Source organism: Piliocolobus tephrosceles, chromosome 14, assembly GCF_002776525.5.
Source record: "Piliocolobus tephrosceles isolate RC106 chromosome 14, ASM277652v3, whole genome shotgun sequence".
Classification (NCBI taxonomy): Eukaryota; Metazoa; Chordata; class Mammalia; order Primates; family Cercopithecidae; genus Piliocolobus; species Piliocolobus tephrosceles.
In genome coordinates, this window is record NC_045447.1 from 11453671 (window position 1) to 11470164 (window position 16494).

A 16494-nucleotide genomic window follows, 5' to 3' on the forward strand; every position below is an offset into this window, starting at 1 on the left:
TTGAACCCCACATGTTTTCCTTCCACTGTTTATTTCCATGGAGACGGAGATATTAAAAGGAGGAAGCATAAGGTTAAGACTGGGTGGAACCCCAGCAGTAAGCATGAGATCTTGAGTTAAACTTGGTATCCGCCTGGGATATGATGTTGGGTAAGTCATGAGTCAAGCTGTGTTTTCTTCTTCATTCATAAAATGGGGGTTTTAATAACATCCACTGGCCTTTTGTAAGAAATGAGAAAGACTACAGAGTCCCAGAAAAAGTGTGAATTTTAAGGTAACAAATCCTAAGATTGCAAAAGTAAAGGCAATCTCTTCCCTTCTGGAAGGGAGAGATTTGAAACAAAATGTAGCTAACCACTCTTCAAAATCATGGAAATAGCTTCCTTCATTTTGGATGGGGTAGTGTCTTTGAGATCATTCTGTTGACTGGGAAGTATGTTTGAGCCTGGGGTCAAGGGAAGCTTTTCCTTGTTTGCTGGATCCCAGAGAGGGTTGAATGCCTACATCTAGGGAAGGGGAGATTTGTTCAAAGGCTTCCTGGGCTGGGGTGGGGAGGGCAGCAAGTTGGCCCCTGTAGCATGTGGCCTTCGGGGCAGAGTAGAAAAAGGAACATGGCCTATGGCTCCTACAGCTCCATGGGCAGGCAGACCAGAATCCAGCCTTTGCTTTGCTTTGTGGTCTGACAGATACCTCCTCTTCCAGCTAAGGCAGGAGCCTGGTTCCACACAGGTCCAACTGGGAAAGGCAGGAGGGGACCAGCGGGAGGGCTCAGAAGTTTGGGGCCAGGCTGCTGGCTGAGGCTCAAGCAACAACCAGGATGGACCTGTGGAACAAATGCGTGCTCCTTGGGAACCGTGGAAACGTGGGGTGGGGAAATGAAAAAAAGGCTGGATTTCCTGCATGTGGAATGGAATTTTTTCAGTTGGGCACTAAAAGCTGGCCAACCTGGGGACAGCCAGTTAACATTATTGCTAATCCTGACAAGGGAAATACTGCACCTTGGTCCTAGGGTGGCGGCCCCCATCAAGGGGGCAACGGCCACCACTCAGATCCCTGTTCTGGGAAGCAGCAGCTCTGCCACATCCTTGGCTTGATCCCACCCATGCTTGTTCTTTCCTCTCTGCTTTAAGGGGGCCCACAGTTGAAATGCACAAATGGATTCTCAAAACCAGAGTACAAGGACATGCTATGTGTCTTCATCAGGTATAAGGGATATACTCACTGACAACTGTTTTAGGTCTCTCCAAGGCTTTGCTCTAAAATGAACTGCTTTTAAAGAGCCTTCCCCCTCCCTGGAAATTTCTGAAATACAGTGACTCATCACAGGCTTCTACAGGATCCCCTAACTGGTCTTCACTCCTCCAGCCTGACCTCCTCGAAGCCACTTGCTGCAGCCAAGGTAATGTGTCTTCAATGCAAATTCAACCCAGCGTGCCCTTGCTTAAAACCCTTTCATGGCTCCCTACTGCTCCTAGGTTGGTCAGAGCCTGGGTTCCCCACTTCCTCCTGACTCCCATGTCTAGGCCCTAAGCAATCTTCCCCTCCCTTCCACTGCAGCTGCTCCACATGACACCCTCCCCCTCATTCTCTACTCTCCAGCCAGTTTTTCTAACAAATATGTTTTTCCTCACTTTAGAGTTCCTGCACAAGCTGTCATCTTTGTGTAAAATGTTCACCTCCCCACCTCTTCACCCAGCTTATTCATCCTTCAGGACTCTACTTCCCTCCAGAAAGCCCTTCCTGGTTCCCCCAGAGCAGCCAGGGCCCCCTTGGTTTGCTCCTTTGCCTCTTCCTTCATAATGCTCAACTCACTTGCAGTTTCTTGTCCAGTGCTGGTGATCACGACTGGACTGTGAGCTCCACAAGGGCAGGGGTGGTGTCTGACTGGGGGGCTTTGGGGACTTTTTTGAGCAATGATCACTTCTTTTTGAGAGCCCTTTTAGTTTTCCAACAGTTTAGCCCTGTTTATTTTATATTTGGAAAAATATGTCTTGATTTTAAACTTTAGAATTTATATTTGCAAATAAAGGCTTACTTTCGGAAAAATGAAAAGGTTTACTTGTTTGAAGGAATAACTTACGCTCCAGACATTTACTTCACTTGTTAGAAGTCTGGGTAAATTTACTAAGAATGTTTCCAAATGTTTTCTTACTATCCAGAAGTGTTAGAATACCTAATTTTTGTTCCTTGAGAGATCATAATTTTCCACACTGCTATGGTTACTTTTAGAATCAGCTCTAAACCATTTAAGATCCATCACATTTCTAATTTAGTTATTTCCTGAAGGAAATAAGCAGTAAGAACACAACACCCCCTAAATCAATACAGCTATTTATAAGCAAATGATGTAGACATTCTTCAAAGCTCTTTGCTTGCTTTTGTTATCATTCCAATCTAACCGGGTATTTGCAAGGAGCTGCTATCAGATAAAATCAGCTGCAAATAATTGACCTATTTCTCAACACTATTTTCACACTTTGAAGTAATCTGCAAGAAACTTTTTGATTCAAAGAGTCTTATTTTATAAATGTAATACATTTTTCCCTCAGTATTTTTTAAAGTATGTTTCATCAGGTACACCAAAGTACAGCCAGCTGGCTCTACAATTTGCATTAAAAGGAGTCAGAATCACACCCACATGGTTAGTAACAAAGGCTAGCACTACATAAAGGCATCTTTACATGGAATAAAGAGACACATATGTGAACAGTCACAGGAGCCCAGTTAGCATATAGAATCTTCCACAGAGGGTTAAAAGAATTGTTACAAAAATAAAGCCCATAATTGCTATTAGAGGCAAATAACTGCTGAAGCAGCATTCATGGTCTCAAGCAACAGAAGTAACAAAGCAGCTTGAAACATCAGGGACTGACCTACAGTTCCTCCCAGAAAACAGCCTCCTCTCACCGCAAGGGGGAAAAGTCGTATAGTGAGGACTTTGCCAGAGAAAAAACCAAATGGTTTCAGATAGTTTTTCCTATGTTGTACTTTCCAGGAATTATATAACTATTCCTCTTTAAATAAACAAATCGTCCCTGGGACAGGCTGGGTTTTCAAGAATACACAACCTGGATTTGGGTAGGGTATGTCCAAGGCAACCAGACATGTATGCATGCAGGTGGAACTCCCAGCTGCCTCAGGAAGTCTTGCTTCATTCTTTTTTAAGCAAACTATGGCACCCCATCGTAAACTCTCATACACTATCCCAAGAACAGAGAGCAGGTGGCAGTCACCTCCTCTTCTCTCCCTCTGACTTGTATATGTCAGGATCATTCTGATGCAACATGAGAAATGTAATCCACCTGGTTTAAGGGGAGAGGAAAATAATCATAAGGCTGAAGGGATAAGACTACAGTAGTTCAGCTGGACTTGCTTAGAGTCAGAAGCAGGAAGAGTGCAGGAGGATGGAGGCCTCCATGGAGCCTCTTGGGAAGCACCTGCCAGGAAGCAGCAGCTGAGATGAGGTGATCAAGGACATGCAGGGCTGCATCTGTCTAGAAACTGCGGGGCAAGAGGCCTGAGGGCTGGCACAGGCTGACCAACGCCCTTGGAAGCCCAAGACTGCACTGCTTTGTGGTCCCACAATAGAGAAAGTCACAAGAAACAGTAGCGATAATTTATCCCCTTCACACAATGCCTGATGGGGGCCACCCACAAGTCATAAATAACCAGAGGACACAGGTGGTAACCACAAGGGTGTGTAGGAAAGTAATGACCTGAATAGGGTGGGGAGTCAGGAGAGGGCAGTGTCAAGAGCTTAGGGCTTATAGCCAGGCCATCTGGGCCCAGTCCTGGCTCTGTTACTTTCCAGTTATGTGACCTTAGGCAACCTCTCACTGCCTGCTTATTCACTGGGCTACTGTGAGCATTCAATGAAGTGATGCATTCAAATGCCTAGCAAAGTGCTAGGCACAGAGAAAGCAAACAATGCACAGCAGCTCTCATGATCATCCTTATTCGTGAAAAGAGGCCATCCTTAATGACCCTGGAACACCTCTTCTAGTGGAACCCATGGGCTGCACTAGGCTACCCTCACGGTAGTACTATCAACGCTCTCTCAATTGATGAGCCTCAGGTGTGGTGGGAATGGACTTGGGAGCTGTGCACAGTAACATGCCCTCCATCTGTAGACCTGAGATGGGGATTTGCCAGTAACCAAGTAGAAAGACACTGCAGTTTATGGTAAGCCAAAGAAGAAAACAAGGAAAGATGCAAAAGCATGGGAAAAAGAAAGAAATAGAATTCAATCATATGGTATAAGGTGAAACAAATATGAAAGTGCATTGTTAACCTCTACTAAAAGGCAAGGTTTCTCATGTAGGGTCCAACTAAATGCTGTTTGCAAGAATCATGACTAAATCAAGGCAACTTAAAATGACTATCAAGGCAACTTAAAATATTAAAATATCGGCCAGGTACCATGGCACACGCCTGTAATCCCAGCACTTTGGGAGGCTGGGGCAGGCGGATCACCTGAGGTCAGGAGTTCGAGACCAGCCTGGCCAACATGGTGAAACCCCGTCTCTACCAAAAATACAAAACTTAGCGGGGCGTGGTGTTGGGCACCTGTAATCCCAGCTACTCGGAAGGCTGAGGCAGAACTGCTTGAACCCGGGAGGCGGGGGTTGCAGTGAGCTGAGACGGCGCCACTGCACTCCAGCCTGGGCAACAAGGGTGAAACTGAGTCTCAAAAAAATAAAAAATAAAATAAAATAAAATATTAAAATCTAAACTATAGTCAAAGGTTATAAAATAAATGCAAATGAATCCACATTGAGACATCATCTTGGGCCAGCCACAATGGTTATTATTAAAAAGACAAAAAATAACATGCCGGCAAGGATGTGGAGAAAAGGGAACTACACACTGTTGATGGGAATGTATGTTAGTACAGCCACTGCAGAAAACAGTATAGAGATTGCTTGAAAAACTAAAAAGAGATACCATACAATCCAGCAATCCCACTTCTGGGTATTTATCCAAAGGAAAAGAAATCAGTATGTCAAAGGGATACCTGCACCTGCATGTTTACTGCAGTAGTATTCACCTCACCCAAGATACGGAATCAACCTAAGTGTTTATCAGCAGATAAATGGATAAAGAAAATGTAATACATACACACACACACACACACACACACACACACACACACACACAATGGTGTACTATTTGGCCATAAAAAGAATGAAATCCTGTCATTTGCAGCAACATGGATGCAGCTGGAGATCACGATGTGAAGTGAAATAAGCCGGGCACAGAAAGACAAGGATCACATGTTCTCACTCACATGTGCTAGCTAAAAAAGCTGATCTTATGGAGGCAGAGAGCAGAATGATAGATACCAGAGGGTGGGAAGGGTGTGTGGTGGGAAGGAGGAATAAAGAGAGGTTGGTTAATGGGTACAAACACACAGTTAGAGAGAAGGTATAAGTTCCAATGTGCAATAGCAGAGTAGGGTGATTATGGTTAACAATGCATTGTGTATTTTGAAGTAGCTAAAAGAGAGGACATGAAACATTCCCAACACACAGAAATGATGAACACCCAAGGTGCTGGATACCTCCTAATACCCTGACTTGATTATTATACATTCTATGCATGTAACAAAATGCCACATATGCCCCTTAAATATGTAAAATATTATCTATCAATACAAATAACGTCTCACCTAGCAAAAAAAAAAAGAAAAAGAAAAAGAAAAATAAGATGTCACACAATTAGTATCAGACAACAGAAGTAAAAGCAAGTAACAAATGGAACCAAGATAACTTTGTATGGAGTATTTCACAATGAATCTATAACTGTTACAAACTTCTATATACTAAATATGTAAGGCACAAACTACTAGAAATATAAGGGGACTGTAACATACACTTCTTTCCGGATAGATCAAGTTGTCAAAAACTCATAATTTAAACGTTACAACGCAATTATAAGATTAATTTGAGACACTGCACCTTCTTTTCCAGCATGTACCACGAAACATGCATAAAAACCGATGTTACATTAAGCCACAAAACAAATCTCAAAAATTAGAGAGGACTATGTTTTTAAAAACCTAAGCCATTTCATACAAGCATTATTTGTAATAGTCAAAGAATGGACACAATTCAAATGTTTATCAAATAAATGGGTATCGGGAGGCCAAAGCGGGCAGACTGCTTGAGCTCAGGGATTTGAGACCAGCCTAGGCAACATGGCGAAACCCCGTCTCTACAAAAAATACAAAAAAATTAGCTGGATGTGGTGGCATGCACCTGTAGTATCAGCTACTTGGGGGGCTGAGGCGGGAGGATCGCTTGAACCCAGGAGTCCAGGCTGTAGTGAGCCAAGATCATGCTACTGCACTCCAGCCTGGGCAAAAGAGCCAGACCCTGTCTAAAAAAACAAATGGATAAATAAAACGTGGTACATCTGCAGAGCGGAATATAATTTGGCAGTAAGAAGGAATGGGGCAACCCGCTTGGGTCCCCTTCCATGGAAGCCTTGTTCTTTCGCTCTTCACACTAAATCTTGCTGCTGCTCAAAAAAACAAACAAACAAAAAAACCAAACAAACGAAAAAGAAAACATGATGCTATGAGAAAGAAGTCAGTCATAAAGACAGCATATTGTATGATTCCATTTATATGAAATTTCTAGAACAGGAAAATGTGTGGAGACATAAAGTAGATTAATAGTTGCCTAAGGCTGAAGGTGGGAGAGGAGGGTTGGCTAGAGGGAAATGGGAATGACTGCTCATGGGCATGGAGTTTCTTTATGGAGCAATAAAAATGCTTTAAAAATGATTGTGGTGATGTTTTGTACAACTGTGAATATTACTAAAAACCAGTGAATTGTACACTTTAAATGGATTATGTATTAATTATATTTCAATAAAATGTTTTAAAACCAAAAACAAAAGCCTAAGCCCTTGAAAACGAAAAAAACACTATCTTAAATAATATTTGCATCAAAGAAAAATTAAAACTATAGAGAGTATTTAAAGAATATCACTGACACCATTACACACCAAAATGTATAGGATGCAACAAAAGCAGCAATTAGAGGAAAATTTATAGCCTTAATTGTTTTCTATGTTAAAGTGAAAAAAGTAACATATACACAAATAAACCAATAATTCAACTCTAGTAGTTAACAGAAATGGCAAAACAACTTAAACTCAAGGAAAATAGGAGAGATGAATTATAAGAGACACACATGGAAAGTTCATATTTCATTATGTTTAAGATGTCACCTTTTATCAGGTGTGTCTTTTTCTATGTATCACTAAGAAAAACTGCTGCCAATTAAACAATGTCACAATGCTTTGTTATCAATTGCAAGATGTATCCCAACTTCAGAAGTGTTAAAATGTGGAAAGAAAATGCACATCTTTGACTGATAAAATACAGTAAACTAAAAAGCAGAAAGACAGTGTGAATGAAAACAAATCCAAAATTTAATCTTTGGAAAGAACAATAGACAAGGAGGTAAATTTTAAAAATTTAAAAAAGAAAACAAAAAATACAAAGTATTAGAAATACTAAAGCAAATATAACCTTATTTATACATATTTATATATATATAAATATATATATTTTAGTTTTTTTAGTTATATTTTAGTATATTTTGTTATATATTTTTAGTTATATTTGCTTTAGTATTTAGTGTATATATATATATAGAGAGAGAGAGAGATTCAAATTTATAAGATAATACTATATCATCAAAAAATTAAGAAAAAAACTCTACACTAATAATATTGAAAATCTGGATCAAATGGACAATTTTCTACTAAAAACAAATTTTCCAAGTTGGCTTTAAAAGAATTAAATATTTTAATTAATTTTTAATTAAAAGAATTAGAAAATCTAAGTAAACAATGCTCATGAAAGTAATTTTAAAACTGTCAAAAACGTAACTTCAAAAAATTGCACTAGATCCCCTGCAAATATCAGGAGTCACTTCTATATAATCTTGGTTTCCCTTGTTATTAGAATTATTTTAGAACATAGAAGATCAAAAGATTTTTTCATAAAATTGGCATAACCCTGACATCCAAACTGCAAGAAGTATTTTTCACCTATCAAATTGGCAAAGACAAAAAAGAAAGAAAGAAAAAGGAAAAAAAAAAAAAAAACTATGAAAAAGCATAGTATTTGTAATGTGGGAGAAACAGGCAATTTCATCCCTTTCTGATGAAAGTACAAATTGACACAACTTCTCTGGAGTGCATTTTGGAAATATACATGAAAAGGCATAAGTTTTTGCACACATTTTGAAGCTGTGCACACTTCTAGGAATTTATCACAAGGTAATAATCACAACTACATGTAGAAAGCTTTTGCAATAAGGATGTTCATTGAGACATTTTAATAGCAAAAATGTAGAAACACCTTAAATCAGGGGTTCCCAACTCCCCGTTAGGAACTGGGCCACACAGCAAGAGGTGAGCAATGGGCTAGCAAGCATTACTGCCTGAGCTCCACCCCTTGTCAGATCAGTGGCAGCATTAGATTCTCATAGGAGCACAAACTCTACTGTGAACTGCACATGTGAGGGATCCAGGTTGTGTGCTTCTTATCAGAATAATTATCTGAGATGGAACAGTGTCATCCTGAAACCACTCTCCTCAGCCCACTCTCCATCCATGGAAAAACTGTCTTCCAGGAAACTGGTCCCTGGTGCCAAAAAGGTTGAGGGCTGCTGTCTTAAATGGTCAATATTGGAGAGCAGATTCGAGTTTGACAAATCCATCTGATGGGACTGAGTCATAGTATCGAAAAGTAGATAACATTTTTTTTTTTTTTGAGACAGAGTCTCACTCTGTTGCCCGGGCTGGAGTGCAGTGGCCGGCTCTCAGGTCACTGCAAGCTCCACCTCCTGGGTTTACGCCATTCTCCTGCCTCAGCCTTCCGAGTAGCTGGGACTACAGGCGCCTGCCACCTCGCCCGGCTAGTTTTTTGCATTTTTTAGTAGAGACGGGGTTTCACCGTGTTAGCCAGGATGGTCTCGATCTCCTGACCTCGTGATCCACCCGTCTCGGCCTCCCAAAGTGCTGGGATTACAGGCTTGAGCCACCGCGCCCGGCCGAAAAGTAGATAACATTTTAAAGATAAAAATAACATTTTTAGGATACAGTAAACATGCATATTTTAGATATGCCCAAATGATTAAGATATGAAGCAAATATCTTTAGGTGAGATAACAAAAGCTATTAACTTTTTTCTCTAATTCCTTACAATTAACATGCATTATTTTCTAACCAGAAAAATTAATAAGCATTACTATAATTTTATTTGTACAAATATGAAATATACTAATAATGCCCAGAGAACCAGAACAGAGGGTTTGTGCCTGACATGCCCCAGTTCAGGAGGATGTGGATGAACCAGTAAGAGTCTTATCACTGTCACTGAGACCCATCTGGGCTGCAGCCTGGGGAACCTTAGGGCCCACAGCTCTTTTAAATAAAAAGCAGAACATCCTTTGTATATCACCCTAATCCAGGTTTCCATCCTTGGGAAGTATCAACAGCCTGTTCCAACCCAAGGAGCCAACCAATTGCCTCTTTATCTATGGGCCATGTCGCTTCCTGGAAATTTCTCAAGTAGAAACTGTAAAAACATCTTATTTGGCACAGAGTAGGCTTCTTAAAAAATAATAAGCCAATTCAAACTCCTACCTAGATAGGGAATACTTGGAACCATCTTCAGGCTTCGGATATATTCCCGTGTCCGCTTGTAATTATCTTCTTTTGACATCAGGTAGTCCAATTTCTCAAAGGTAGTCTTGTCTTTTCGATTCAAAAGCTAGAATGAGAAGAAAATATAGCAACATAAATAAACCAGAAGAAGCTAAAGAGTGGATAACTGTGGATGAATGCTAAAAGGGAAAATCCTAAGTGGCACATCTATGGTGTGTCAAATCCCGGACAGAACCAAGGATTTTAAAAGGCTGTTTCATGCATATGAGGTAGGAGGCAGGACTCGACTCCAGAGGTGGGGCTTGGACACTGGACCAAATTGAGGACTAGCTAAAACAGGGACGAGGCAGAAGCAGTTTTCTATGAGATACGCCCACCAGTGTACCATGTCAGTTTACCATCGCCATGGCAACACCTGGATGTTACCACCCCTTTCCATGGCAATGGCCTGAAAGTTTTTCTAGAAATTTCTGCATAATCTGCACCTTGATTTGCATGTAATTAAAAACACATATAAATATGACCTGCCTCTGAGCTGCTACTCTGGGCACACTGCCTATGGGGTAAGCCCCATACCGCAAGGAGCAATATCTCTGCTGCTGCTGCTGCACACTGCCACTTCAATAAAAGCTGTTGTCTAACACCACGAGCTCGCCCTTGAATTCTCTCCTGGGCAAAGCCAAGAACCCTTCAGGGCTAAGCACCAATTTTAGGGTTTGCCTTCCCTGCATCACAGAGATGGAAAGCTTCAATCTTGTCATCCTCACAGAATCTCACACTTGGAAGCTACCCCCCAAAGCTCCCTGGCCCACTGTTCTACATGATGTCAGAATCCCCCAAATAACAGCAACTTGTGGGTGCAGAGAGCCTACAACAGCAAGGTGCTACGGTAGAAAAGCAAACTGCTCAGGGTCACCTGAAGACTTATTTCACAGCTATACCAGGTCTCTTTCCCTGCATCCACAGCTATTTGCTCTCCTCACCATCTCCACGGCTAAAAGTCCTAGTAAGTTCCACACAATTCACATGCCGACGTACACAAAGCCAAGCCATCGCTTGAATCCAGGCTACATCCTCCAGATCCCCCACAGCCAACTGTGTCATATTTACACTGGATGTGGTAATTTTAATCAAAAAACGACAAGCTTCTTTTCTCTATGCAGTTATCGAAGTGGCAACTTAGTTAAGCAAATACAGAATGAACAGGTATCCAGTGTCAGAGGTTAGAGAAGCAAAACCCTTTGTGACTGAGATCTCTGGTATGTAAAGCTGGCCACCAGGGAAACAGTGGCTCAATGTGCATTTGAAGCCTTCTCAAAAGAAAGGAACAGAAACCAGAACTCCTGGCTTTCAAGACTTTATGCTAAGGACTCAGGCTGTGGTCAACCTGAAAGTCCCAAGTCAAGGCCCAGTACCAGAAAATGGCAACATGGCTTACTGAACACGGCTTTAAGGAAAGAAGTCTAGGCAGAAAGGCCAGGCTTAAAAGGAGGAGTTGGGGGAGGGGTGGCTGAAGCAAAGTACGAGGCTGATGCTGGCAGCATCCCTGAGTCTAGCTGCCAGGGCCCAGTGCTTCTGGGATTGGAGGTCAATGGCTAAGCCCAAGAGGATGAATAAACAGAAGCCCCAGGGTTGGAGTCCCTTTGACTAAGGTGTTCAGACCTCGATGGTCTGTGCAAGGACCGAGAACAAGAGACCCACCATGTTCATCAGACTGACGTAGGCCAGTGTTCAAAAGCCCCGTCGTGCAATGGAGAGGAGTGGGACAATAACTGCCTACCACCTGGGGAAGCCGTGCAGTTCCTGAGACCTGGGTCTGCAATTCCCAAACTCAGGCCATGTCTGGTGCATTAGGGAGCCCTAGGCTGCTTTGGGAAGGCCCTGCCTGGTTCCTTCATCTTCAGCCTCTAGGGCCACAGAGGATGCAGCCATGAGACACCCCACTTGCACAGGAGCAGTGGTAGCTTACGAACTTCGGTAAGGAGAGGCAGAAGAATATGCTGAAAAAAGAAGGTTCTGATGCTGAAGAAGCTGAAGAATAAAACTGAACTTTTCTTTTCCCACTGGGGAACTCAGGACATATCAGTGTGGGGATGCTACACAGATGCTCAGGACAATGGCTGCTTAACTGGTTTGCTAAAATGGACAGGGAAAAACACCATCTTCTACTTGCTGTTTGTAAAACACTGTAATGTATAATTCATCTAATCTTCACAAAGCCCAGTGGTAAAAATGGAGCAAGGACTTTTACCTCCATTTCCAGTTCATAATCACAAGTATTAACTTTTCCAAATATCTTTTGGGGAACTTGATTCAACAGAGGAGAGAGATATAGTACAGCAATGTGGTAAGTAAACAGAGACTGATAACACAGACAAAAAATAAATGAGCTACTTGGGAGACTGAGGCAGGAAGATTGCTTAAGTCCAGGAGGTTGAGGCTATAGTGAGTCTTTCTATAGTGAGTCTTGATTGCATCACTGTACTCCAGCCTGGGTGACAGAGCAAGATCCTGTCTCTAAAATAATAATAATTATTATTAGAAATGAATTATGGGAAAAGGAAGTGTCAAGGAAAGCTATATAGAGAGGCAGCATTTGAAATGAACACTTAAGGATGAGAGATTTGTCAACGAACAATATATACTCAGACCAGAACCAGATACCTACTGGAAAACAGCTCCATTGTGGTTTTGTTTTGTTTTTGTGGAGACAGAGTCTCCCTCTGTCTCCCAGGCTGGAGTGGAGTGGTACAATCTCAGCTCACTGTAACCCCTGACTCCTGGGGTCAAGCGATTATTCTGCCTCAGCCTCCCAAGTAGCTAGGATTACAGGCATGTGCCACCATGCCCACCTAATTTTTGTTGGTTTTTTTTTTTTTTTTTTTGAGACGGAGTCTTGCTCTGTTGCCCAGGCTGGAGTGCAGTGACTGGATCTCAGCTCACTGCAAGCTCCGCCTCCCGGGTTTACGCCATTCTCCTGCCTCAGCCTCCTGAGCAGCTGGGACTACAGGTGCCCGCCACCTCACCCGGCTAGTTTTTTTGTATTTTTTAGTAGAGACGGGGTTTCACCATGTTAGCCAGGATGGTCTCGATCTCCTGACTTCGTGATCCGCCCGTCTCGGCCTCCCAAAGTGCTGGGATTACAGGCTTGAGCCACATGACCGGCCAAAGAACTGCTCCATTGTTAAGCAGACCACTCATTTCCCTTACTCAGGAGGTCATTCTTTATTAATGCAACATAGAACCCCTTACTTCTTTGGCAATGGCAGCCATTAAACAAATCTGGATGTCCTCCTTACACACACTGTGGCTGGGCCAAGCTGGCTCCCAGGGCTCAGGTAACTGGTTCTCCAGTCTCAGCTGAGGGACTGCCCATGTCCCTTGCCATGCACAGCCTACCTGCCCAGCCTGTCAAGTGCCTGTATGGACAGCACCTCAGAGGTGATCAGCCTATCTTCTATGCCTCATCCCCAACTTGCCCCACATACTCACAGACATTCAGAAGGGCTAAATCTAGTTAATTTTACTCATCTGCTCCCTTCTGTGTCTACAAAAGAGACTCCGACAGCATCAGCTTTCTCAAGAATAGTGCATAGGTCACTAGAAGACATCAAAATACCCTAAACATGTATTTCCCATGATGTATTTGAAAACTGAGAATTTCCTCTAGAAAAATGCAGGAATAAGCCAGGAATTAGTAAGACACGGGAAACAGGAAATTGTGGATCCAATCCAGGAGTAGGAAAGGGAGATATGGGATGACCAATGAACAGCAGGCCTTAAGAACAACTGGTCCACATTGGATCAGCCCTAGAAGAGATGTCTCCAGAGAAAAAGTGGCTTGATTAAAAACCTGACATGATGGCACATGGAGGGGAGGGGATAGACATATTTATTATATGTAATAAAATAAAATAATTTTAGGATTACTTAGATATCTGGTAGATAGGATAAGAAAAAGTTTTTTAAGGCAATTAGAAATTCCAGAAAAATGGGTAGGGCACGGTAGCTCACACCTGTAATTTCACTACTTTGGGAGGCCAGGAGTTTGATACCAGCCTGGGCAACAGAGCAAGATACCATCTCTACAAAAAAATGTTAAGGCCGGGCATGGTGGTTCACGCCTGTAATCCCAGCAATTTGGGAGGCCAAGGCGGGCGGACCATGAGGTCAGGAGTTTCAGACCAGCCTGACCAACATCTTGAAACCCTGTCTTTACTAAAAATACAAAGATTACCCGGGTATGGTGGCGGGTGCCTGTAGTCCTGGCTACTCTGGAGGCTGAGGGGGGAGAATCACTCGAACCCGGGAGGCGGAGGTTGCAGTGAGCCGAGGTTGCGCCACTGCACTCTAGTCTGGACAACAGATTGAGACTCCGTCTCAAAAAAAAAAAAAAAAAAAAAAAAATTAGCTGGGCATGGTGGTGCACACTTGTAGTCCCAGCTATTTGGGAGGCTGTGGCAGGAGGATTGCTTGAGCCCAGGAGTTCAAGGTCGCAGTGAGCTATGAGCTATTACACTCCAGCCTGGGCAAAAGAAAGACCCAAAACAAAAACAACCAAACCAAACCAAACAAAAACAAAAACAAAACAAAAGCAAAAAAAAAAAAAAAAAAAAAACACTAAATCAATCCAGGGAAATGACAAAATATTCAAGGAAGGGCATATTATTCATAGTTTACTACTTGACTATATAGTGAGGCATACTTACTCATTCCTAATCATTAAAATACCAAATATTCATTTAACAAAAGTGATTTCGCTATAATGATGAATGTGTTTGAGGAACAAGGGAAGGTGGTTCAGGAAAACTAAACAAACATCTAGCATACAAAGAAGTCACCAGATGCTGTCTAAAGCAGATGGGTCAAGAAACTGTGGCAAAAGCATATTGGTAAATATATGGCAGAAACTACTAGAAGAAGCCACTTAAACTGAAAGTGGTTGCCTCTGGGGAATAACTGGGGTGTGGAGAGATGAGTGATGAGTGTTAGTTGTTTCACTAAATCTCTCAGTACTTAGTGATTTTTAAAATTCATGTGCATGTAATGCTGATAACTTTTTTAGGTTTAATTTTTGAAATATAGGGTTTGTTTGCTCAGAAAATAACAGCATTTCTCACATGTTTTAAGCTTTCATTACAAGAACCGTAAACTACAAACCTCATCTGAATTTGAGGGTCCCTTAGATTTTAGAGTTTATGGGAAGCCTCAGGAAGAAACCATCAGAACTACATACGAGAAAGTAAATTGTCTGCTTACCCAGAGTCAAACAGATACTAAAATCATTCTTGTTCAAGAAAAGAGATAAGGAAGTAAGGTTAAGGAAAATTTCACTAAGTATAACTTCACTTCTAGTAAAGTTTAGAAGTCTTGGGGCACCCTGAGATTTTCTTCCATAATATTGATCATGATTGTGCTCGACTGTAAGATTACATTTGTGTCTCCCTCCACAAATTATGGACTCCATGAGGAGGGTGACCATGCTGGCTACATCCACTCTACTGATCCCTGTATCTGGTATGATTCCTGACACAGAAGAAATGCTGCCAAAATATTTGCTGCATAAAAGAATCATGAGAAAAATAACAACAACTGAAAAATCCAATTACTTGGAAAATTTTGAATATTCAAATAATTCTTAGGCAAAAGACCAAATAAAAGCCAAGATAATGGACTATTTACAAGCCATACATAGAATACTGTACATTAAACTGTGTGATGAGGCCAAAAGCACATTAGGGGGAAACTTTGTGGCTTTAAATTCATTTGTTATTAAACAAGAACTAATATAAATGAACTAAATATTCAACTCAACAAGCTAAGAAAATAGTGAGAAAATGGGAGAAAGAAATCAATGGGTAAAAGTAGAAATTGTCATGTTAAAAAACAAAACATCGAACTAAAAAAAGCTAAACATCAAACCTATAGAAATGATTACTAAACCTAAGAGCTAATTTTTATAAAATATCAATAAAATAGGTAAAATGCATATTAAAAAGCAAAAATATACAACATAGGACTGAGAAAGGGGCTATAACCACATATGCAAAATGAATTAATTTACAAGGTAAAAACAAAGTCCCTGCTTATTAATTTTGAATCATTTTCATGATGCAAAGGATAAATGGGACTCACAAACCATGAGGTCAAAAGCCAGGAAGATCACAAATCCTGGAGAAATACCTGAAGAAGTGGATGGCTTCTGGAATTTCCCATCATGCTCTGAGTACCTTGTATGTGGCACTTGTATTTGACTGATCACAAACCACCGTTCCCCTTTCTAGTAAAGCAGTTCAAATCTGGAAGTTGTCTCCATGGAGGAGAAAAAAATTTCTCCAAATTTTCTTTATGAGGACTTCGGTGTCTTGCTCCCTTGCCTCGAGAGAATATTTCTTGACACATGGAAATATTTTTTAGCAAAGAGCCTGCTGCTCCAAATATGTTAAAATTGGCTTAAAATTCCATTTCAATTCCAGTCTACTGTTGATACGGAAAGAATTTTTAGTGTTGTGGATAATCTATGGACCAATGGATTCAGCAGACTAAGTATGGAATCAGTAAGGAAACGAACTGGAATTTTTAAAATAATTTTTTGCTTCTTTAGATACAACATGCCCATTTCTGAAAAATAAAAAACTACAATGTCACACACCTAATATAAAATATTAGATGCAATAGAGACTACTGTATGTAACACAAGGAAAAACTGTAACTGAAATTTAGTGGTATCCTGGCTAGCTGTCCATGTTTATCTTTGACTAAAGCTATTTTAAATCCTGTACAAACAGAAGTTAATTTGTAGAAAAT

The 16494-nt window shown here is 41.2% G+C and overlaps 1 protein-coding gene across 12 annotated transcripts in view; it reads right to left on the reverse strand.

Annotated features, from left to right (window-relative positions):
• RALGPS1 (Ral GEF with PH domain and SH3 binding motif 1) overlaps positions 1 to 16494 on the reverse strand; it is a 306693-nt gene that overhangs the window by 148702 nt on the left and 141497 nt on the right. For all 12 annotated transcript variants that reach the window (XR_002732590.1, XM_023217125.1, XM_023217126.2 and 9 more), the window contains exon 8: positions 9667 to 9793. Coding sequence is in view for 11 of the 12 variants with exons in the window: in XM_023217125.1 (XP_023072893.1) it covers positions 9667 to 9793 (127 nt within the window). In the remaining variant the exon portion in view is untranslated. The remainder of the gene's footprint in view (positions 1 to 9666; positions 9794 to 16494) is intronic.